Source organism: Cyrtonyx montezumae, unplaced genomic scaffold (assembly GCF_038088225.1).
Source record: "Cyrtonyx montezumae isolate F1298 unplaced genomic scaffold, pur_monq_1.0 scaffold_14, whole genome shotgun sequence".
In the NCBI taxonomy this organism is placed as follows: Eukaryota; Metazoa; Chordata; class Aves; order Galliformes; family Odontophoridae; genus Cyrtonyx; species Cyrtonyx montezumae.
This window is the reverse complement of record NW_027071870.1, coordinates 10,756,671-10,781,446: the sequence shown is the minus strand read 5'-3', so window position 1 is coordinate 10,781,446 and position 24,776 is coordinate 10,756,671. Positions and strand designations below refer to the sequence as shown.

The 24,776-nt window shown below is 42.3% G+C and overlaps 1 protein-coding gene across 1 annotated transcript in view; it reads right to left on the bottom strand.

The window, feature by feature from the left end:
• ZEB1 (zinc finger E-box binding homeobox 1) overlaps window positions 1-23,378 on the bottom strand; it is a 108,857-nt gene extending 85,479 nt beyond the window's left edge. The window contains exon 1 of the mRNA XM_065731448.1: window positions 23,290-23,378. Coding sequence (XP_065587520.1) covers window positions 23,290-23,347 — 58 coding nt within the window. The 5' untranslated portion in view covers window positions 23,348-23,378. The remainder of the gene's footprint in view (window positions 1-23,289) is intronic.
• Between the last annotated feature and the right edge of the window lie 1,398 nt (window positions 23,379-24,776).

The window sequence follows — 24,776 nt, the reverse complement described above, 5'->3', positions numbered from 1 at the left end:
TTTCTCAGTGTTCAGGGTCTTCCAGTGTAACCAGCACACCTTTCTTAACAGTTGATTAACTCCATGTTGGGTTGCCTGCAAACTTGACTAGGGATTATTTTTAAACAACGATTAAAATGAAGATGTGAAAATACAAATTCAAGAAGCCATTACAGAGTTTGAGTGAAGTACTGTTGTAAGTGGCATTAAAGCATGTGACACTGATTCTACATTATTCTGTCTTGCTAAAGTCTCACACAAGTTGTTGTTTCCACAGTTTTACTTTCATTGAGCCCACCAGACATTCTGTCCTTAAACCTTTGCTTAAAAGAATTACATTTCCTTCATTTAAGACTTTTTCAAGTCATTCTCAGTAGCAACCATCATTAGTTTACCGCACAGAAATTCATGATTGTTTAGACTGTATTTAATTTCCTATTAACTACTCATATTATATTATACCCCATCCCTAAAAAACAAACAAACACCACACATCTCCAAAACTGCCCCACAGTTAACAGTGCAGAGCTCAGTCAGCTTAAGCCTTTAGTAGTTGCTACTTGAATAGGACCAAAGTCACATAAATAAACAGATCCGGTAACTTACAGTTTTACTTTCAGAAGTTTTCATGAGATAACAAAATTATAGTATTTAGCAAAAACTCAAAATAAGAACTTAGCACTATTAGTGGCCACATGTAGCAGTGTTCAATTCCAATGTTCAAAGACAAAGGGAAACCTCTTCACATTGTAAGATTAGATTATTAGCATGTTCAACTATTTTCTTCAATAGCTCAAAACCACAGCAGGAGGACAGTGGCTTTCCACAAATATAGACTTCACTGCAGACTAAATGAACACTTCAAACCTGTCAGTTTCAGGTCTAGGAAGACAATCTTTCAAAAGTAGAACAAAGACTCTGATGTGGCAAGATGCAGGGGCTCCTGGTCACCTGTGCTCAAGGAGCTTCTGTTTTGAACACATTTCTGTTCATGACTTTATACTCTAAATTAAATTACTCTGAATCAGACCAAAGCCTTTAAGGTACATTAGAGTTCATTTACTCCCCTTAGCATTTTTTATTTTTTAAGACAGTAAATGGAATATAAGATCAGATATGTTAAATATACATTCATGACTGGTCAAATGTTAGTAGTACTAAAGCATTTAGCTGCCTGTTTCAACTGCATTCTTGATCAACCATTAAATTACATTAACAGCACACAGCTAGACTGTCTTACTGTTTCTAAGATTTTTTTTAGCATTGTATACAAATGAGACCTGTTACTCCTTTCACATTCAAAATACTTAAAGAAAACGTTGCTTAGTAAGTACACTTGTTCTCTCATCTACTACTAGTTTCCTTCACAGATTCATCTCTCCACTGCACATTCCACCTGAAGCTGGCAGAACAACAGTTACTTCAACAGTCCTTGGAAGGCCCAGAAAGCAACTAATAACAAACTGCTAAGCACTAGATATCTAACAGCAGCTTTGTTTCCTCCATTATTACCCCTCTATGTATGATCTATATGATGCAACTAAACTTATTGCAGGCTTAAAGCACGACACTGAGTATACACCTGCAAACAGTTTTGTGACATTCACAAACAAAAATGCAAGATCCAAAGGAGCAGAGAATGGCAGGTTGTGATGGGAAGCGCAAGGGTGAAAAGCAGGAGAAAAAACTACAACAAACCACACTGCTCAGCCTGAGATACTGAGCAAAATCATCTTGACAGTGTTTAACAAAGAGGCTAAACTTATTCCTTAGAGTAGCCAGAGTCGATCATTACACCAGGTTCCCAGGAATTGCTTTTCTGAAGTAGTTATTAGCAGCCCTATGCAGGTTGGAGGCTGGAAATCCCTCCAACACACACACACAGACACGATTTGAAAGGATGCAGCTAACAGGGAACGAAAGCTGCGACCAAAACCCGGTCAGGCTGCCTCCCAATCCACAGACCTGCTTTGCTCTCCTGCCAGCAGCTGCCTCCTCCACGGCACACACAGCTTAGGTGGCCGCAGCCCCAGTCCTCAGCCGTTTCCTTTTAGCAGCATTCAGCTGGGCTGGAGCCCGTTAATCACAGCTCGCAGCCAGGCTGCCAGGCCTTGCCGAGGGCTCCGATCTGTCGCTGCCGTGCTAGGTGCTGACACCACGGCTCCGCTCCGCACCAAACAAAGCGGCTCATCTGCCAGCCTAAGGAAAAGGAGCTTTAAATCCGAAAACAGGGTGCTGAGCAAACCAAAGTGCATGTTTGTGTGGCAAAGGGCTTTCTAAGCACTTATCCACTGAGACAGAGAAGAGAAAGTGAATGGTGAGACGTGTGGAAGGAACGAAAGCAACAGCACGTTTAGCCCAGAACATCAAAGTTTTCAAGACTAGTTTAAAAAAATAAAAAGCACACTAATGTGTTCAGAATCAGCCTTATTAGACTGAATTAAGTAAAAAAAAAAACAAAAAAACTTGTTGCTTAATGTGGCTTTTAAGCTCTTAAATGAGAAGGCCAAGTTACCTCCAAGCTTGGAATAAAAAAAAAAAACACAAAAAAACAAATCACTCAGAAATCAATTTGAAAAAAGTAAACAGAAAAGCCCCAAGGAAGCGCGCATGCAAGTTGGAAAATACTGATTAAGTGTCAGATTAGAAAAAGCTCACCCCAGAGGTGTGGTTTGTGCTTTTTCTTCTCCCATACAGAAATGCTACGCTGTTCTGGGCTGTCTCTGAACGTGCAAGGTAAATCTAGACAAGCTGAAAACCCACAAGCGGGAGAGAAATTTCCCACAAGCCCTGTGTGAAAGACTGCCTCCTTATATGAGTCTTTCAATAGTGCTTTTCTTCTGAAACAAAGTGCATGAGGTACGTTGGACAAACGTAAAGGTAACTGGGCCTTTTGTCATCTGGCTCCTCCACCCACTCGTACTTTGCAGCACAATAGCTCGTTTACAGATTCAGATAACGCCAGCTGCGTGCAGAAACAAACCTTTACTGTGAAGTGAATCTACTGCAGGAGTAAAACCTAAAAATACTGCAAAAAAAGTCCATAACAACAGTTGAGCAGAACTCTACAATTCTTCCCTTAGAGACAAAGGCTTCCCCAACCTGACTGTATGATAAAAGACTTAGTCACTCCTTTCTTGAGTATGACTAACAACTTGCAAGAGGCAAAAATATGTATGTACTGTACAGTAAGCTATATTAAGCTGTTCATCTCTTAAAATATGAAGATTATTTGCACTGAAGCAAAAGTAGCTGTAGTATAAAAATCCATGTTATCTCCCCTCCCCATCTCTACTGAGGATAACAAAGCACTATGTGATAGAGATCTGTGTCTGCACGTGTTATCCAAGAGGAGCTGTACGTGTTTGTTTACATCAGCCAATAGGTGCAGCAGCCACAAAATAGCTGCACTCAGAACAAATAGTGGATCACATGGATCAACCAGCAGCCTGCCCAGTCAGCCGTACATTAACGGGAGTAAATCATGGGAGACCAGCCGAGCTGTTGGGAAAGTCTGGAAGAAAAGATGGATAGCCTACCTACACTCTACTTGCACTTTCACCTCGGAGAAAATAGTTACTCCATCCCCCACAAGCCACTATAATAGAATAAAGATAAACGCAGGGATTACGCCAAGTTGACCTCAGGCTTTGTTCTTCCCCTCCAAGCACATTCAGTGAAAAGGTCTAAACACACATCTGATTTGACAAGCATTCAGATTCACAAAGAACGTGGGGAAAGTGAAATCATACTTGGGGCCTTCATGGGTCCCTATGTCAAAGGTCATTTAGCAGTATTTCAGCTGCTGCTTGCTAAGGTTTAAAATGAACCAGTTTAAACCCCTACCGCCACAGACACTGACGTATAGCTTGTTCCAGACAAAAATATTTCTTAGCATCTTTCACAAAGCTTAGTTTAGACACCATACAATTTCTCGTCGAACATTCAAACCTCATAACTAGCACCACCTCACCTCTACAACTCACCAGAGGAGATAAGTAGTTTTCACTTCTAGCCAGATTCCTGTTGCTAAATCATGTAATTAATCTGCAGAATATTTAATTATTATTAGAAAGAATGTCCAAACAAAGCACTTACATGGCTTCCCCCTCTACAAGAAGCTGTGGTTTTTTGCAATGTGCTGTTGGTTTTTCAAACTAACTATAAGTTGATTGGTTGATTCAAGTACTTTAAAACACCACATTTAAGTTACTTACTGAACCAGAACACACAAGAAGTTCTATTTAATAACTTTTCATTGATTTTCTCAGTTTACCAAATATCAGGGTCTTTGAGCACTTATCATGGATATTTAAAGATATAAGTTAGAAAATAATTCTCAACAGTAGCAAGCTGGACAGCTTCAAGGCTAACAGAAGTGGGGCAGTAGCAACTGAAAACTGAGAAACAACAGGGCAGGAAAAAAAAAATGTATTTTTTCAAAGCTTTTGTGAACATGCTCTAGGTTCTGAGCTGTTGACTGAGAAAGATGCAAGTCTGTCACTCCAAAACAGGTCACAGTGGAGCATACAGATTATTTGTACTACAGATGAAGAGTTCTACTACCTAAGAAACAGTTACTGAGGCAGTGCTTTCTTTAAAGAAAATATATGGCTTTACATATTAATGTATAATAGTCTGCTCATGGCAAGGCACAGTGTCAGTATTCTTTACCGGAGATAATCTCAAACCTCTCTACTACAGAAGGCAGTTTCACATAAGGAAGCTGGTTTGCCATAGCTGGCAAACAGACAGGTTTCTGACTTTGTCAGCAAGCCCAAATTCCCCAAATCTGAATGATGCCAGATGTTGAAGGGCATCATCATCCCCTACCACTACCCTTAGCCCCACACTGAGGCATTAAGCGCATCTGCCAAAAGGAAGGCTCTGCTTCTTGAGGTTTCCTTTTGGATTTGGGCACAGGATTTGGTAACACCATACACAGAACTCACAACCAGCAGCTCCTCAAGGAAACAGCAGGACAGCACATGTATAATAGGATGTGCTCCATTAGATCAGATGAAAGTTGCATTTCATTTCTTTAGCTCCTACACCCAAACATCAATTTTAATAACCTTTGGGCAGAAGACATAACCTTCCTCTTTTTGTCAAATGAGAAGAAAAACTCAAGGAAGCACAAAGCTTGCTCTTCCTTTTTACTAAGGAAATAGATCCTCAAGAAGACTTCATCTACACCCTTCCTCCATGAACACTAAACCAATTTGAATAGAAAACTTAAGTAATCACAAATGGATTAGTTTGTTCTAAGGCCCTCATGTTTAAATGGAAATCAATGTTACAAGCCTTCTATGAGTGTCATACTTGCTGCAGAAATGGAGAAAAACGTTAAAAATAAGGACATGATTCTAAAAAGCCCAGAATAGGAGACTTACAAAGCCTTGTCCTTTCTTATGTGATGCTACTATGATGACAACACAGACATCATAAGGTCCAAATCCCTTCATCCCCCAGTGAGAACAAAGCACATGGCTTTTCTAATGACTGCCAGATCAAGTTCAGGACACTATGAGAATCCCTCCTATTCTACCATGCTGTGCAAGAGAACAGATTCATCACATCGGCTGACTAATTTTAAAATACTCTGAGTTCTGTAACAGAGTATGATGGCTGCAAGATGGTTTAGGAATCAGGGAGGTAAGAGGAATAAGATTTAATATAAATAACATCACAGGTATTGATTAGACATCACAAATAGTATCTGAGGCAGGAATATCAAGATGTTTTGGCTGTGTGGTTTTCCAGAACACCCTTACCTTACAAACAGAAAGAAATCTATGGGAAAATAATGAATTAATCTAAAAAATTATGAAGGTGACAAGTTTCCTCTGAGACAGTCTGACACTCCTTGTTTCCATGAAGTAGACTGTTCTCCTATGGATTACAGTTCAGCCTTTGCAAGCGAAACAAACTAAAGCATTCCTGGGTACAACATACAAAGTATTCACTGAAGTACACTGCAGAATTCACGTAAGTCTTGTAGACTACGCAAATTATTTCAAGAAATCTAAACCACCTATTATTACAGCAGATATAATCATAAGCCTTATTTAAGCTCAAAAGCTTTGTTCTCTTGTTTTTTGTTGTTTCCATTCCCCCCCCCCCCCCCCCCCCCCCTTCTTTCCTGAAATAGTCTTGGGAGAGAAGTAGAGAAGAAAAGGGGATCAAAACATAGCATAGCTCTGTGCATCTTAAAGCTCTCTTCCAGTCCAGCATGAAAAAGGATTTTATGGATAGGTTAGTCTGTACACAGATAAATTCCCTTCACATCATTTCCATATCCTGGACTTCTTGCAAAGCTGCAACTGATAAGTATTTTGCTTCCACAGACATTAAGGAGACCCACAACAAGCTGCTAGAACAACCATTTGAGACGCCTTTACATCCATAACACAAGTGCAAGAACACAAGCTACATACATGCCTTTAGGGCAGCAGCTATAGGTGATGTGTATTTGGATTTTCTCACTGCAAACAAATGCTCAGAAAGTGAACTAAGCCTCTCACTTTATTTGACTTATTAGCTTCAATTGTAATTATATTGTATTATATTGTGTTATTTTGTACTCTGATCTCTTATATAGAGAATTCTGATCTCTTATATAGAGAATTAGCCTTCCTCCTCAGATCATTGCTGTCTGTTTGTCTTGAGGCCTACCTCCCTGCCCTTTTCCCAGGGTGTGGGTCTGTGGGTCCCCCTGCCCCATTTGTCACAGAACTGGGCCGAATGGGCCTGTAAACTGACATTTTTGGCTCATGTTTCTGACTGCATCTGGCAGCAGCCACCTGAGCTTTGGAGCAGACTGTCTCCTGGCAAACCCCAGGATGGCCTCATTAACAGAAGCATCTTCCTGGCAAAACAGCATAGAGTGTGACTTAAGTTACCAGAACTCACAGCTGATGGATAGAGAGCACTTGATAATTAATTTCTTCATGTTGTTGGTCATCTGGATAAAACAACATGAGAGCTCACTAGCTCACTTTAGCTTCTCATAAGAACCATTGCTATAGGATAAAAATATGAAAGCCTCATATTTATCTGAATCAGTGAGTTCAAGAAAATCTTTCTACACACACTAAAGAAATCCTACAAATTGGAGTCACTGGGACTCACACAGGCCCTACAACACACAGCAGAAGTGGAAACAGAATATCAGTTAGATGACAAAAACAATCAGAAAGCCAACAACAAATCAGTATCTCAAACAAAGCAGAAGACCTCTCAGGATTAAAAGAGATACAGATTCATTTCCAATCTGTGAGTCTGAAGAGAAGTGAGCACTCCAGGTTTAAATCAGACTACAGGTTATACGCTTACATATGAACACCTAAGCTTAACTGAAGCCAAGAGGGATCTGAATTTCCAAAAATGCTATTCTGAATAGATGTTTTAGATTCTGAAATGGACAGGAAGAACATTTAATGAAAAAGTGGAAGAGTAACTTGTACCTTAATCAAATCTGGGACCCATGGCCTACTGTTCAGAAGCAGATGACCCACCCAAGAAGTGTTATTACACGCCACCCACAAACAGGGAGACACTAATGATGTTCCTCACTCTTTGTTAAAAATCCAATAAATAGTAACCACACAGAGAAACAATCTTATCCTGTACTGTAGTGGTACCAAAGACAAAAACACTAATACATTTATTTTGCAGGCATAGTACTTAAGTAATTGGAACACTAGACAATTTTAAGTAGTGCATCTGAATATTGACATTAGAAGTGAAAATAAGTGAGCTGGGATTTTAGTTATTCCCTGCACAGCAGAGCTCAAGAAAGAACAAGCCTACTGGAAAATAAGCATTTTCCTTCTCAGTGAGAACTAGCTCCCAAGACCTCATTTCTACACAAGATTAAAATCACTTTTTTTATATTGCGTGCTCCAAAAGTAATGCCTCCTGTTTTATTATGTTGTCCCAAAACATCAGAGGTGGATGTTGGTGGTATGGCAGTATAGGCTGGCTGTTCTCACCAATATTCTATTTCATGTTAATGCTGTGTGACGCCAGCAGAGGGGCAGTCTGACAAAGGGACATCAGGCATAGGAGAGCAGACCAAGCATAAGTGCGGAACTGAGGAGAAAATGGCACTCATTGGCACTCATTGTGGCTCACTGCACAATGGTGGAGACCAACCAGTGGATATGAGCACAGTGAGACACTGGGTGGTACCTTTCAGTAGTAACAACCTCTACTGGTGCAGTTTGTTTTTAAATATAAACACTGCATCCAGACTTTTTTTTTCCCCTCCTCCATTGCTGGCAAAAATCCACAGCTAATGGTGGTGACTATGCCTTGAGATAGCATTCTGTATCTGAGAACTTGCTCTGTCAAACAGTATTATTTTGCACTTTGTTGTCATATCCATGGAAATAAATGAGGCATTATTTTCAGAGCAAACTAAGCAGCTTTTAATCAGAGAATACCTAGAACCTAAGAAAAAAAATTATCTATATCAGCCATCGTTCACATTCAACTACAAATGACACCTGCCAGTACAGCCTACTACCTACAAAGGATATATACAACAGCTAACCAGGACCTTGGCCTCAAAACCTTCAGGAGATTGCTGTTAAGCCACAGTAACATTTGATCACCTCTTATAACGAAGCTTCCAAGTAGCAGTCTGCTTATTAGTCTGTTTTTCTCTATCTTTCAGACAACATGAAGCTAACACGTGCAGTTAATGAAATGTAGAAAATACTAATTTTGTTAACAGGTGGAGGGCTTTTTTTGTTTGTTTGTTTTCTTTGGTGTTTTTTTTAATGGTTCCCTTTAGTGTCTCTGTACACAGAATTATTGTCTCACGTCTCACAGACATCTCAGAAAAAAAGTACATCTTTGCTTCAGTAAATAAAGACACTTCTCAAGGAGATCATAAATTTCATCATTCGTCAAACTTACCCCTATAAACATCACTTATTTGTAGTGTGCAAGGTTTCAAGTTAGACTAGAAGAACAAGACTTACTCTTCATAGAGTAAAACTGCATCCATCCTGTTTGTAAGGAATGTTGGGACCTAATGCATGGCTTTGGAGGAAAGAAGCATAAGGACATTACTTACTCTCTCCTCATCTCCTGCCAGACAGCATGCAGTAGTAGTTCTACTACAGAAACACCTGTGTTCTACTTATGGAGAATAACAGACAAATCAAACAAACTTTATTACCTGGTTCTAGACTTACCTAGGGATCAACAGCACAATCATAAAACCTGAGTTTCTATGTGTTAACAGCAGTACATTTGTCAATAGGAAACGCAAGGGTTGGCCATTGGGATTTCACATACAGAACTGGAATGCACAATAGCAAGGTATGAAAGCCCCTAACAGTAAGAATGCTTTTAAAAGGAATCTTTTAACAGGAATAAAAAAAAAGAAATAAAACACAGAACAAAACTGACATGAAGACATAATGGGTGGTGTGCTCTGGGACTGTATTTTCTCAGTGCTTTTTAAAACACTTGATGAGTGTGGATGAGGTTCTGTAATTGCTTATTTCCCAACTAGCAGGTACAAACCCAGATAAGTCTCTCAAACATTCCTTGCTGCAGTGAATGTCTGAAAGGGACATTTGGCAGTGGTCCATAGCTTGGCCAGACAGCCTGAAACACCATATCACTTACTGAACATTAAAGGTACAACTTTAAGGAACAAGATGACTGTTTGCTCCCCACACAAGGTAAAGCCCTTCACAAAACTTTTGGAATGCTTTGAATAATTTAGCATGAAGAGGTTTATTAAACAGATCCTCTCATACATAGTTTTCATAGACAGTACTTCACCCAGCTACTCCACTGTAGCAACCTAAATACTAGGGAACTGAGGTTAAACTATCTGCCAAAGAAATACCTTCTTTCTCCATAACCTAAATACTGCTCAGACAACAAGAACCATATTTCCTATTTCTCCCTGTGGCTAAGTTGAGCTTTCAACTGCTTTACTCGTCTTCAGTACCCTGTAACTTTCCCAAACCTACCCTGCAAAGCTGGCACAGCTCAATGTCATAGCTGTGGCAGGCCAGGTCAGCCCAAGGCAGCAATACCTTTCTCAGTTGGACATGTGATTATGAAAGACAAAAACAGTTCTAGAGTTTCTATTCATATTCATTAAGGCATTAGGGAAGCTGCATTTATGCACAACTCACTGCTTTCAGTAACACTAACTAAATCACAGATGACAGAGGATTTTCAAGATACGTTGTTATCTCAGCCCCCACAACAGATATCATTCCCATATTTTAAATGAAAAGCCAGTATCACCCACCAGCAACCAACCTCTTGCCCACGGGGGACTGAAAGACCTTCACTGCCCACTGCCAGCACAGCAGTCACAGGGACACAGGGGAACGCAGTGGAGACATCTCACAGATCCTCTCTGAACACAATGACCTGGAATTTATTGTAGCTGTCTCCATCTACAGACTACCCAATGTTAGAGATAGATAACTAAGCTTTTGTTTTAACACCAGCTTCTTTCATAAGCAGCTAGAACGTACAGTGCTATAAAAAGCTCATATGATCATAGGAATGATTTTGAATTGTGAAATAAAAATGTATTTTATGCAAATTAATGCTGCCATGAATGGAACAGCAAATGTGGAATAATCACTCTTCAATTCACACTCAGTTTGTTCCTTTCAGGGTGGAGGGGCTTAAGCACTACACTGCTGAAAAGGAAGAGAGACTAAAAGAAAACAACAACAACACAGAATACCTTGAGGATGGGATGTCCCTAAAGGAAAGGGAGTCCATGAGGAAAGAACTGGTGTTAAACAAAAGAGCAACTAAAAGGAGTTTTCCAAAGGACAGAGTCCACAGAACACGCATCCACAGCAGTCAACAGGAAGACGGGGCAGAAGCTGGCAGAACACAAAAAGTAACACAAAAGTTACTCAACTAGTATTAAATGGGAACACAAGTTGTAATTTGTACATTGTGTTGGTAGAAGTACTTCTCTCCAGGTTGTATCCACGGTGACATACTCAAAAGACACCAACAAGCAAGACAGACTGAAGAAAAAAAAAAGTCAAATGTCTTAAACTTAAGTTCTTAAGGACAAGTATCTTCCTGTTGTAACAATTACTCTATATGCTGAATTATCTTTAAGTTAGTTTGCCAGTTAGTTTAGCAGCTCACATTCAACAGAAGTTGTCCTTTTTATTTGAAGGAGAGTATTACTTAATTGCACAGGAAAAAAATAAAAATAACAAAATCACAGCAGTACACTTTTTTAACGTAGAACACCTCTTAGAGCATGCATGCCACAGCATCCAGAAAAACTTCTTGAAAATTGTAATTGGAAGTTAGGAGGGCAACAGCAGCCACTACAGCTTATTCATACAGGAAACTGTAAAAAAAAAAATTTACTTAACTGCAGATTCTTAGAGCAGGTAAGCATAGTTGTCAAAGCCCTGATATTATTCCTAGCTATTTTTCCTGCTACTGTGCTCCTGCACACAGACTTGTACCTCTCCTCTCTTCAGCTCACTACAGTTTTATTGTTTACATCCTCCAACATCTGGATTCCCTCTGCCTCAGTCAGCCCAGTTTCCTTCAAACTTGTATTAGCACATCTTCCAGAAGACTTAAGCTGAGCACACTTCTGCAGGGCAGATTAGATAATCTGTAACTAATCAAAACACTAGAAACAAAGATTAACAAGAAAGGAGAAGGAAGACACCTGCCCAGTGAAAATGAAACTGAACCATCACCCCGCTACAGCCAGCCTTCCCCCACGTGTACACACCAAGCAGTACACCATCCACTCGCTCGTCGGTATTTTCTTGCTGGAAGGATCTTCAGCACCTGTCTGCAAAGCACCTAGGAATACTTTTGACAGCTGAAAAAATTAAGTTTATTTTACACCCATTAACGTGATCATAAACCAAAGGCTATTCTCTCCATCTCCGCAGTACAGATATCCTCCATGGCAGCCTTGTCATTTTTTGCTTTCTAATGGACTCATTTTATTGTACGCAAGAAGCCCCAGGCATTCTGTGCCGCCTATTACTCTTTGCTGCCCACATTCACATGGCTAATCTGCTATCAGCCAGGAGCTTGACAGACAAAAGGAAGGGCAGGAAAACAGCACACATGGCTGTGCACGCGCACACACACTTCAGCTGCAAAATACTTCGACGGTGGACTCCAGGACCGAGACAGACATTGGACTGCTCCTGCAGTAAAAAGAAGATGCATGATTTCTTCAGAGATAGATGGGCTGGGGAGACAAAAAAAGTTGAACTAGAATTCACCTCCAGACACACCAAGGCACAAACCTGTAAGCGCATCTTAACTTGAGAAGTCAAATATCTTTATTTCAAGGATTTGTTTCACAGCAACTTCATCATGTTTACAAATATTGGTTATAATCAGGAAGATTGAAGAAGTGCTAAATATAAGCCACAGTAAATCACCAGAACAAGACATTTGACAAGTTTTCAATTTTATCACTTCTGTATTTTTTACCTGCTTGAAGAATAACTTATTTAAAGTAATAGTTTAAATAATGAGAAATTTAACATTATATGCACATGCAAATAATTTGCCCATCTTTGTTTCTGTATACCATATTGCATAACAATTTTTTTTCCCCTTTTGAAGTTGGCATAAGTTAAATGGAGGCTTGCAATTTCACACCAAAATGAAGAAACCACTCATGTTTGATGGAATTTTAAGCGTCCAGCAGTTTTTTCCTTTCTGAAGGGATGCATCCCAGCAGAATCAGAGGTAGTATTGGTTAAAGTAATACTGGACTATTTCTGGAGTGTGAGATCTACAGATGACAGTTTGCATCAAACCTTGCAAGAACTGTCAGGATCATAACAATCTCAACTGCAATAGAGGTTTGTTCAACTACACCTACTCACATACTTTGCTACAGAAACAAGAACTCTGCCACTAGCTTTAGCTGGTTACACAGGTATGCTTTATCACACACAGTGAAATGTGGAGAACTACGACACGTTACGCTGCATTTTGTCAGGGGAACAATCCTCCTTTCCCATGCTACACCTACCAATTCATGTTGCTTCTTGTTTAATACTTTCCATGTTGGGGCTATAAGAATGCTGACTGCAGTATATTAACCATTTCCAGCTTAGCTCTAGTATTAGTTAGAAATATTTAGTTTCAGGAATACAGTATGTCAGACAATGTTAAAATCTACAAGAAGCACAAGCCTTATCACAAAAGTGTAGATTGTCAGAACAGCCTTCTCCACAGATCAGTCTCCACACTTCATAGAATCACTTCTTAGTTTACCTTGTGTTACCCGCAGGAAGCATTCAAGCCAGACCAATAAATTAAGGTTCTGGATATAATATACACATGAATGTAAAAAGAAATTGCTATTGCAAACAAATTCACTCTCAGCACTCAAAACAGCTAGAATGTGTCAAAATGCTGTTAATACAAGTGACCCAAAGTGCTCCTGTCTAAAAGATAAGGCTGGCAAGAACAGTGCTTTCTTGTTGCCTTTGAGTCAAAGAAGCTCTGAACCCCAGCACATGGCAAGCCCCAAGGAAGGAAATTTCCCCACTTCTACAGAAGCTCCATCCCCAGTGGTACTCTGCAACCTTATCTTTCTCTCCCACATGTACAAGGTAAGAATAAAAAAATACACTGCATTTGCATATGTAATTAAGGTCTAGTTCCGCAGTGAGCTTAAAAATTACTGGAAGTTGAGAACAGATATGCCTGATGACCACACCTTAGCTTTCAAATGAAAATGCTCTGCAAGGAAGGGGAAGGGACAGCAGCAGGGAAGGAAGCCAGTCATTAAAACGCCAAACCTGCTTCAAAGTCCTTGCTCACCACCTCATGCTCCTTGAAAAGCCAAATGTACCTAGGTCTTTCCTGCAAATAATACTCCAAGAACAAACCCACTAGTAAGCTAATTGCATTTTGCCTGAATTCCCAATAGTTACCCAGTAAATGCTAGAAACAAAGCAAAGACATACAAAATTGGATGGAAGACTAAACGTTACCAATTCCGAATCCCATCTCCTTTCCCAGCACAGAACTTGATTGGACAGACACTATATATCATTCTGGAACATAAGTAAAATAATACATTGAATTTTCCTTCTTTCCACATCCTGCTTCATCGTATGTTTGAAAGGAGAAGGCAAAAATTTTCAAAACATTGAGGGGAAAAGAAACCTGTTCAAATACAAACACAAAAAGACAACTCCGCTCTCTTATGTTTTCAGACATTCTTCTTCTTAACATTACACACTGGCAGTGAGGGGAGCTGTTAGAAGCAACAAACAAGAAAACTCAATCTTCAGGTCAAGGACACCAGTTTAGGAAAAGGCAGCCTAAGCCCTGTAATTAAGGTATTATTTGCTGTTCTTTAGATCACACTTTTTCAGAGGGATTAGATTTCTCCAGGCCTTTTGCAATCATGCCACATTTGTGATGTTCTGTAATTTCATTTTGCCTTCTCCCATAGATACTCTGCAGACAGATGTCTCTACAAAACAGAAAATTGCCCTCAGTATCTGTCAGTTGTCTGTCAGAAAATGAACGTTGGCTGAAATAATGAAAATGTTTCATATCACAGTAACTGGAAGTACTATCTAGCACCACTGGCCCAAGTAGCGTTTGATCCTAATAAGGCCAGGCAGACTGGTTCATAGGTAAAAATCCTCTACCACATCAGATTATTAACCCCTTTACTTCAAGCATTGCCCATGGAAGTCTCTCAGGAGCACGGTGCAGAGCCAGCGATAGAATGCATTGCCTCTGGCACTCTTGCTGGCTCCTCCAACATAGCCTACACTGGACTCAAGAAGAGAGGAAAAAAAGCCACGAAGGCACACAGGAAGAGAGGGTATTTGCATCAAATACAAAACATTTAAAATATGTACTTAAGAGGCAGTTAGAGAAGAGTTGCTTCTTTTTCTTCCAATACACTCTACACCATTTTCTCATGACAAAAATCACAAGCTCCTTAGGACTTAAAGTAGTTTCATGAGTACTTCTGCTCATACTGCTAATTGTATCCAGAGACCCTAGCTGGATAGAATGGAGAGTAACTTCAGCACAGAACAGAATTTTCTTCTTGTTCTTTCACGACTGAGCCTCTAAACAGATCCAGAAGAATGCACTGATCACTACATGTCTTCATCTGCTTGGTGTAATTCTCCAAACATAGGATACATGGAGAATAAGGGAGAGAGTACCAAACAGAAAGCAAGTATGTGTAATGAAAACAAATGATGCCAGTTTTCAGGTTTTAACCTTTGGGTGACAGCAGTTGTTAACCAGACTGCTTTGCAACAACAGGAGTAAAATCCTCACATTAAGAAATTGTGGCAGCTGGGAATGACAGCTGAAAAAGAGCGAGCTGAAGCAAGCTGCTTTCAAGTAGTATTGACTCCTCAAGGATGAGAAAGCATATTTTTAGTTAACTTCTGTTGCTCTTCAAAAATAAAAAGATAATGTTACATTCCAATAATGGCATCATAAACAAGTACAATTGAAGAGAAAGTTTAAAAAAAATCCACACAATCAAAAAAAACCTCTGTTAGGGTTTCCTCAGGGGACAAACTTGCAAGCCTAAAGGACCCTGGTTAACATGTTTAGCACTAACCAAGTGAAACATTTGAATCACTGCCCAGCTGCTCCATATGTAAAGATCCAACCTTAACAGGTTTCTTCTTTCTGCTCTACCACCTACCCTCACAGGATGTGAAAGGAAGCTGTCATGCAAGACATTTGCACAAGGAATCAGATGTACAGGCACAGTTACTGAGAAGACTTTGTACATTTATTTTTACTATCTGAAAGGCACTTACATGATGGTGACGAGGACAGTATTTTTCCCAAGAATATTCAAACAGATTTATAAAGCCACGCTGTGTTTAACTGTGATCAGTATTTTATAAGCCTCACTCTTGAGCGCGCTTTCCATCCCCTGAGCTGTCACACAGGAATTTTTCCTGATCTACACAAAAAAGAGCCAAATAAGTTATTAAGTAAACACATTGAGGCTCATCACAAGAAGAGAGCTTAAAATAAGCCCAGTCTGTCTTCATAAGAGGAAGGCAAGCAAAGATTAAAAGCTGTAACTGAACAGTTTAAATATCCGCTTGTTACTTTTTCCAATAACTTAAAAATAAGACATCAGACAGCCAGAAAAGCAAACCAAGGTCCATGAGAAATATTTGTGCCTTTGATAGCTAGCAGGAGAAATTGACTATATCACAGGCAATGGCTTAGTGAGAGTTTTTTTTATGTGAGAAAACACCATTCTTGCTAACCTACTACTAAAGCAGAAAGCATAAAACCACACATATAAGAACGGCAACATGAATCCCTCAACAATTCCAGTGTTTTAATGCATAATCTGGTCAACTGATGTCAAAGCTGCTTTGCACTGTGACCTCCTGCTTCAGCCAGCCAGTAACCAGACCCAGATTCATCTCTCCCTGAAAGGCCAGCACAGTGTCAGGCGCAAGGCACCAGACTTTAAGTACAAATCAGACTATTCCCTCCACATGTTTCACCTTCCCTCCTTACCACACGTGCTCTTTGCCTTGCCCACACAGCCCTGTCCACTTACACCCATACCCTGTTGCTCTGTGGAGAGTTCTTTCACACAGCATTTCCCTAAACAAGAATAATCCCTACCAAAACCCATCTACAGCAGTGTCCTGTGACCACAGCACATGTTGGTATATATCCCCCCTCCAATCCCCTCCCCTCCAAGCTCCTGGGACAGGAAGCAAGCCCTATGCAAGCCCCTCTCCATGCTCCTCTGCTTGCACCTGCAGCAGTGGTGAAACTCAGACTTGGCATGGGTTTGCTCCAGCAAATAAGCTTTTGAAGTCTGATGTTTCGGTACCCTGGGGGAACTTATTTTAAGGAGGAGTTATGCTTTTTTTAAAAACAAAACAAAATCTGGCAATCACTTTCAAATGTTAGAAATAACAGCCACATGACAAGACTGTGTTAGTCATCACTGTCCCAACAAAACCAGAATCTGGACAAGCTGTCAGTCCAGATGTTAACCTCCCAGAAAACAGCCTTCTGAACACCCCACACATCAGAGTAGGGATTCTTATTCATAGGTATTAAGTCAATTCTCTGTTTCATTTTGCATTTGTCCATCTGCACATCACTGAGCTCAAATTAATAAAAAAAACAACAACTAAAACATTCAAAATACAAATTCTAATTCTCTGGCGCATCATCAGTATCTTTACTAGTGATGCTTTGTCTGTAAAGAATGAAGAATGTTGATATCCCTTAATATCACTTGACAATGACTATAGAGAACTGAGTTCTGCACATTGTCTTTTGCTCATTGAAAGTACAAGCACTTCAAGATAATAAATATGAAAAAGTTTTAACACTTAAACTGAGTAATAGCAACTGCTAAACGGTCTCTCATTAAGTCTCTAGATCAAGCCTCATGCAAGTGTAGCTCCATGGAGTAAAAATGGACTGAGATTCAGTCTTGCCATAGACTTCCTGTGTGACCCTGGGCAAGTCACTTGAGACTTCAGTTCTTAAAAACAACAACCCTCTTGTAGCTGCCAGAATGAAGGCACCAATGTTTTTGAGACCATAGCTGCAAGCCAAATCCTGCTGTTCTGCTGTAACTGGGAAGATCCTTTTGAAAAACATAAGTAGGAACAGAACTTCAGGAATTTGGCTGTCCTCTTTGACATTAAGTACTTAATGTTCATCCAGAACTGTACACGCTAAATTGGTACAAAAGTCTATGTAAAGAAAGAATTCAGTTTAGATTTCATACATGTACAAAAGCTTAAAAACCACTACAGGTAGAATCCCTCAGACACCCACAGATGCAGCATGCAGCACTAAGTACTGGCTTTACACTCAACAAAGCACACCACGCACTCATCCGCTTGCAATACCAATTAGCTAGAGTTTTTGAAGTGACTATGAACAGCAAATGAGTTAAAACCAGTGAACTCACATTTTTTGTGAAATAATGGCTCAGTTTAGAAGTACAGCTCCTCTAGAGCCATGTGGCCACATATTGTAGTTCTAGCAGTTTCCCTGCCCTAGAGAGCAGTTGCTCAAAAGGAAAAAAAAAAGTTATAAAAGCACAACCCAAGCTTCACAGAACCAAGGCTTTACTTCTCTAACACAGTAATACAGTCCCATCCCCATGCACATCTGAAATCCTTGCCATCCCTCCCTGGCATTTTAAACCTTATGAAAACCATGTTTCCACATGAGGAAAGGCATCACACAGAAAACTTCACTTTATGTTATTCCCACCTCCCTCCTTCTCTACCCTGTGCTGTAAAACTTCTGTAAGAAGCTATATGACTCAAATAGCCCAAATGGATAGGAGGCAGAGCTAATGGAGCCCTCCTCTCTGCACTGCCAGGACAAGAGCTCAGTGACATGGCCAAGACCTAACCCTAGAGCAGTACTGTTGACAGCAACAGCCATGTTACAGGTCCAGGGCCAAAGCCTAACCCCAGAGCAGCACTGCTGGCAGCAAAGGAGCCAGCACAGGCCCAGGGCAGGCACCAGGAAGATTCAGCAGAAGGAGTGTCTGCTACAATATGAGGCTCTCCACAGAACACTTTAGCTGAATTCATGAGCCAAATCCTCAGACTTTTAACTGAAAAAGTTAAAAAAATAACTGAAAAATAGCTCTAGTACGGCCGCACCTCGAGTACTGTGTTCAGTTTTGGGCCCCTCACTACAAGAAGGACATTGAGGCCCTGGAGCGTGTTCAGAGAAGGGCAACAAAACTGGTGAGGGGCCTGGAGCACAAGTCTTATGAGGAGCGGCTGAGGGAGCTGGGATTGTTCAGTCTGGAGAAGAGGAGGCTCAGAGGAGACCTTATTGCACTCTACCACTTCCTGAAGGGGGGTTGTGGTGAGGAGGGGGTAGGCCTCTTCTCCCTGATAAGTAATGACAGGACGAGAGGGAATGGCCACAAGTTGCGCCAGGGAAGATTTAGATTAGACCTCAGGAAGCATTTCTTTTCTGAAAGAGTGGTCAGGCACTGGAATGGCCTGCCTAGGGAGGTGGTTGAGGCACCATCCCTAGCGCTGTTCAAGAAGCGTTTAGATGAGGTGCTAAAGGACTTAATTTAGTAGTTGGGTAGAGATAGTGATAGGAGGATGGTTGGACTAGATGATCTTATAGGTCCTTTCCAACCTTATGAACTTATGAACTTATGAAAAACTAATCTGGAAGATCTATGATTTGTAAGACCATGTCCCAGCTGTAAGTTTCATCTACTTACTACTTCTCATCTGCTGCTTCAGCAACATATTTACCATGGCTCTGCAAGCATGGAAAAGTGTTTCAGACAGCTAATCACCTTAAACACACCTGTTTCAGGTAGCCAGTTACCTCAAAGCACTGCTTCACAACCATTAAAATAACAAGCACTGATCACTGAAAAAAAATTAAAAAAAAAAAATTACAACCCAAATGCATACCCATTGCATTTCAGTAGCTAATTAGTTAAATTAAATTTAGTTTTAAATTAGAACTATTACTGGTTCGTATGAGAGAAGACTTCCTTTGTTCCAAACAGTTAATTCAGTTGTCCATATAGATTTGTTCACTGTGCTTGGAATTTCAACTTGGGCTGCATTCCTCAACTCTCCAAACACTAATTTAAATTAATGCTGAAGTGAAAGTGTGATATCTAGAGAGAATGAAAGGAAGGGGGCAAGAGAAGCAAGGCACAGTAAGGAGCACTGCATCCCCAGCATCACCAAGACCTGACATCCAGCCAGCAGCTGACTCCTTGCAGTTAGCAGAAACACACCATGCTTCTGGCTTATCCAAAGGCACTGAAGGGCTTCTCAGATGCTGCAGCTTTGCAAAACAAAACACAAACCATGATGAGATTATATAATAGAAAATAAGAGGGAAAAAAATAAAAATCAAACAACTAAAAACAGCACTCTAACAAATCAACCTACACAAGATTTTATTAACTTACTGTTACCAGGAGGGAGAGAGAAAAACAAAAACCTTGCCTCGTGCATTCCCACATCTAACCAACAGCGTACAGAATTTACTCAGTTTCACCTATCTTTCTTTTTACTGCTGTAAATGCATACGAAGAACTGAAGGTATATCTACAGAGTTTCAGTACAACATGAAAGGCTGATAATATCTTTTCACAATGTCTTGTAAGGGAAGCTCCAAAGGTTTTACCTTCCTCAGTAACGCTAAATAAAAAGATGTACTACTTTTGCTTTTTAATAGGAATTAAGACATTCACAACATACAATAGAAATGCTAAGAAAGCAACTAATCTGACCCTGCAAGCTCAGTCTTAACAGAAAAAAAAAACCCAAGAAAACTTCTGCTGATATTGAATTTGAGTGTGCAGCACACTAGCAGAATGTGACAGTGCAGATGACTGGCAAAATCCCGTCCCTCTTCTCTCCTCCCACTCTCTCAATCAAAAAAGGGGGAGAAGGTAGATAGGATGAGAGACTCCCAACCAGCACTACGTTTCTGCTTTATCAGAATACTGCTGTTATCTTAACACTTCACTAACTGCTTCAGTGCAGATGTTTTCATGTTCTGGACAGAAGTAAGGACAGTGATGCAGAATAGTTTTCCCTCAGGTACAAGAGCTGCCAGATCTTGTTGCTTTAAGGCTTTAATGGAAGCACGGATCAAGCAGCTCTTCGGCTGATCTCCAGTAGTGGTCAATAAAGAAGGCAGCACAGGGACCAGCTCCACGGTTCAGATTAGACTGTTTCAGCCGCAATTAACACATCAGGATGGCAGCCATAAGTTCTGGCTCACAAACGCACAGACAAAAAAATAAAAGTTTTCAGTATGAGAATAACTATGTCAAGTTTGTTAACAAATAAACAGAAGGGAAGTTTACAGTATTCAAACGATGTCATACCCAGAGTTATTAAATGGCACATAGGATCTTAAGAACAGTTTCCCTCTAATAGGGTCCCACTCTGTGGGAAAGGAAGAAAAAAAGATCACTGGAACAGCACAACATTGATTTAGTGCATGCTATGAACAAGACTGAAGCATCCCCTGTACATCAAGCTTGGATTAACAGAAGATACTAATCCGTAAGAGCAAAGTACGCTTAAAGATGTAGAAGAAAAAAAGTAAGCCTCACACCTATTTTGAAGGTTAAAGGGTTAACGTTTGTCTAGTCGTTTTCTTTAGTAAACATTTGCAAGTCAAACATAAACCCACTGCTGAGAAATCTCTATTATCCAGAATCTATTATCTAACCGATCCTGATGCTTCAGTGCACAATGACTGAAGTTGGTTCTAATTCCTAAAAAAATAAAAATAAAAAAATCAGTAAGAGCCTAAAACAAGACATATTCTACACGGTAGAAGTACTCAGTAAAGATGCAAAGACATTTCGTAATAAGAACGGTGCAATTACAAGGTCTGAAAGTGACGAAGATGAAAGGTACCTGGAACAGCACCACGTCTCCTACACCTTTTGTTTTCTGTGAGCAATACACACTGCAGACAAAACGTTTTGCGCTTAAACAGCCTCAAATCTGTTTTTCTAATATTAAGCACAAAGGAAAAACACTGACAGCAAGCATGGTAAATAAATCCCTCCCCTGAGAACCAGAGCAGCAGGCAGGAGGGGGCTGACATGCATGCAGGAGAAAACTAAACACCATCTTTTTTTCTACCTGCACAAGTTGCCATTTGCTGCAGCAATCAGGAATCTCTTTTTTCCCACTGATTTCAAAAGCTACGCTTCCAGAGAATTTCCGTCTCGAGTCATCTGTTGATACGCTTTAAGAGCATGCTATCCGTAACAGTGGATCGCTAGGAGAAAAATCCATTTTCTTTCCTGTTCAGGTAAACATGTTTACAGCTCCTGCACAGACGCTGGGTGGTTCAGGCTCACATGTCACACACATGTCGTCAGCAGCAAGAAAAGCCCCTTTTTCTGATCAGCAACATTTTAAATAAGGTAAAGAGAGAAGCACTTTCCAAACTTACCTTTCGCAGAACCAAATCATGAGGGAAATACAAACATTTACACCAGAGCAAGGAATTAATAATGTGATCGTGTCAACAAAAATACACGTAATTAAACGCACACAGAAAATAAAAGCCCCATCCCCCCAAGTTCAAAGCGACCCAAGGAGCCCGCCAGCCCCGGACAGGCCACGGTGCACGGGCGCCTGACGCCCAGCACGGCTGGGATCGCGGAGAGGGCACGAGCAGTGCCTCTCGTGCATTGCAGAGCGCGTCCGCCGCGCACGGAAACATCTCGGATCGCGGGCGAGAGCCTTCCTATCTGTGACCCTGCACAGGAAATGCCACATAAAACCCAAAATTGCCAAGGAAGGTTACAAAACCTCCTGCTGCACACCCCGTTACGCAGAGCCGCGACGACAAACTCGACTACTTCTCTATTTTCCAGAAAATAAGTACGGAGTGGGTGTTATGAGCGTGTGTTCCCCCGGCCGTGTACCTTCAACACGCATCTTAAAGTAACACACGTACCCAAAAAAAAAAAAAAAAAAAAGCCACAGCAGCCCTTAAGTCTGAAATGTAAATGTAATTCCTTATATAGACTGCAGCAGTGGTCACGTAGCGGAGAGTAGCGGGGGCCCCCGGCCGGGCCGCTGCCACCCCGCCCGAGCCGGGCAGGTACCGCTCCGGGAGGGGGGGAACCGGCAGCAAACTTCACCGCCCCCCCCAGCCCGGCCCGGCTGCGGCAGGAAGGCGGCCCCCCCGCGGCAGCAACAGGGCCCCCCCGGAAAGAGAAATGTAAATAAATCAATGGCAGAGAAATATATATATATATATATATATATATATATACACACACACACACACATATATATATATATATATATATATAAAAGTGGTCTTAAATCAAGCAACGCCGAGCGGGGGCTCGGACCGCACCGGGCGGGGGGAGCGCGGGGCTCGGGCAGCGCGGGGCACCGTACAGCGCCCGATCCCGCGCCGGGGTCCCGCAGGTACCAAGTTCGGAGTTGGCGCTGCCGGCGCTCGGCGCTCCCCGCCCGGCACGGCACAGCACGGCACTGCCCGGGGCCGCGGTCCCGCTGCGGGCAGGGCAGGCGGGAGGCAGCGCCTAACGGTCCCGGCCGGGCGGCACCGCTAGGCGGAGGAGGGCGCCAGGTAGCGGATATAACGGTGCGGGGCGAGCCCGCTGCCGGCGGGGAGCGGCGGGGAAATTACTTTCTACTTCTCCCCACCTCCCCCCCGCCGCGCTCCCGGCGGCCCGACCCGGCCCGCGGCCTCCGGCCCGCCCCGCGGCCCACCGGCCCGCCGCTCACTGACCGTTGTTGCGCCTCGGGTTCGCCTGCTTCCTGCGCTTACACCTGGGGCCATCCGCCATGATCCTCTCGCTTGTGTCTAAATGCTCCAGTCACCTCCTCCCCCGCCCTCCCCCGCCCGCCCTCCCCTCCCCCCCGGACCTGGTTTACGACACTGGGTGGTTTTACTTTTACATCACCTTCCTACACCTAGTGCTCGGCCGGAACCTTGTTGCCAGGGGAGACGGGCGCTTTACGGCAGCGCGTTTGAACGGCGGCGGGGGAACAGGCTCTGCCCCAGGTACCGGGCGCGGGGACGGACGCGGCTTTCCGGCACCGGGGGGCGCGGGCGGGCGGGAGGGGGGGCGCTGAGGGCGGGACCGGGGGCGGACGGGCGGGGAGTGCGGCGCGAAGGGGAGCTCCGCCGGGAGCGGCCAGGTACACCCAGCGGGGCGGGGAGCGGCGCTGCGCCCGGTGCTGCCCGCGGGAAGCCGACGGATCGCGGGCTGCGTCGCTACCGGTGTGCCCGACCGAGCTGCTCCTGCCCCTCTGCTCTGCGAGACCTCACCTGCAGCACCGCGTCCGGGTGCGGAGTGCTCGGTACTGGAGAGATGTGGACCCGTTGGAGCGCGTCCTGAGGAGGGCCACAAAAATGACCCATGGGATGGAACAGCTCTCCTACGAGGACAGGATGAGAGCCGGGGCTGTGCAGCCTCGAGAAGAGAAAGCTGCGGGGAGACCTGAGAGTGGCCTGTCAGTACTGCAGGGGGCTCTAAGAAAGATGGGGATGCTTTAGCAGGGTCTACTGTGACAGAACAAGGGAAATTGGCTTCAGACTAAAAGAAGGAGATTTAGGCTGGATATAGGAAAAAAGGTTTTTTTAACATTTAAGAGTGGGAGGCAGTGGCGCAGGTTGCTCAGTCCCTGGTGCCCTGTCCCTGGACACACCCAAGGTCAGGCAGGACAGGTCTGTTGACAGGTCTCTGAGCACTGGTCTGTTGTACGTGTCCCTCTTGATCGCAGGGGGGTTGGACCAGATGGTCTTTAGGGGTCCCTTCCAACTTGAAATGATTCTAAGGTTCTATGCTTGTACTTTATTTATTTCTTTTTGTGTTTCAGTTAGGCAATAAAATAATTTAGCATGTTTCAATTTGTCTCCAGGTTTTCTTATTTTCTTTCTTATTATTATTCCTACCTTGCTACATTTACAATTCCATGCTTTGGGAGAATGCTTTGATCCAAACAAATTAGATTTCAGTGAAACCATTTTTCTTAGTATTATCTCTTTAGTAAGTGTTCGGTGCTCTGGTAAACTTGAGGCCTCAGCTCTCCTGTGTTGCATTTCTGCTCCATGCCACCAACGTGTCCCCTCATCTCATGGATGCAACACTGCCTATCTCCAGAACAGAGCCACTCAGTGCCAGCAGCATGCAGTTATGCCTGCACCTAGAGCTTCAGCACAATCAGAAATGCCTGGATCCGAAAGGAGAGTAGAGCTGAAGAAAGAGTTAG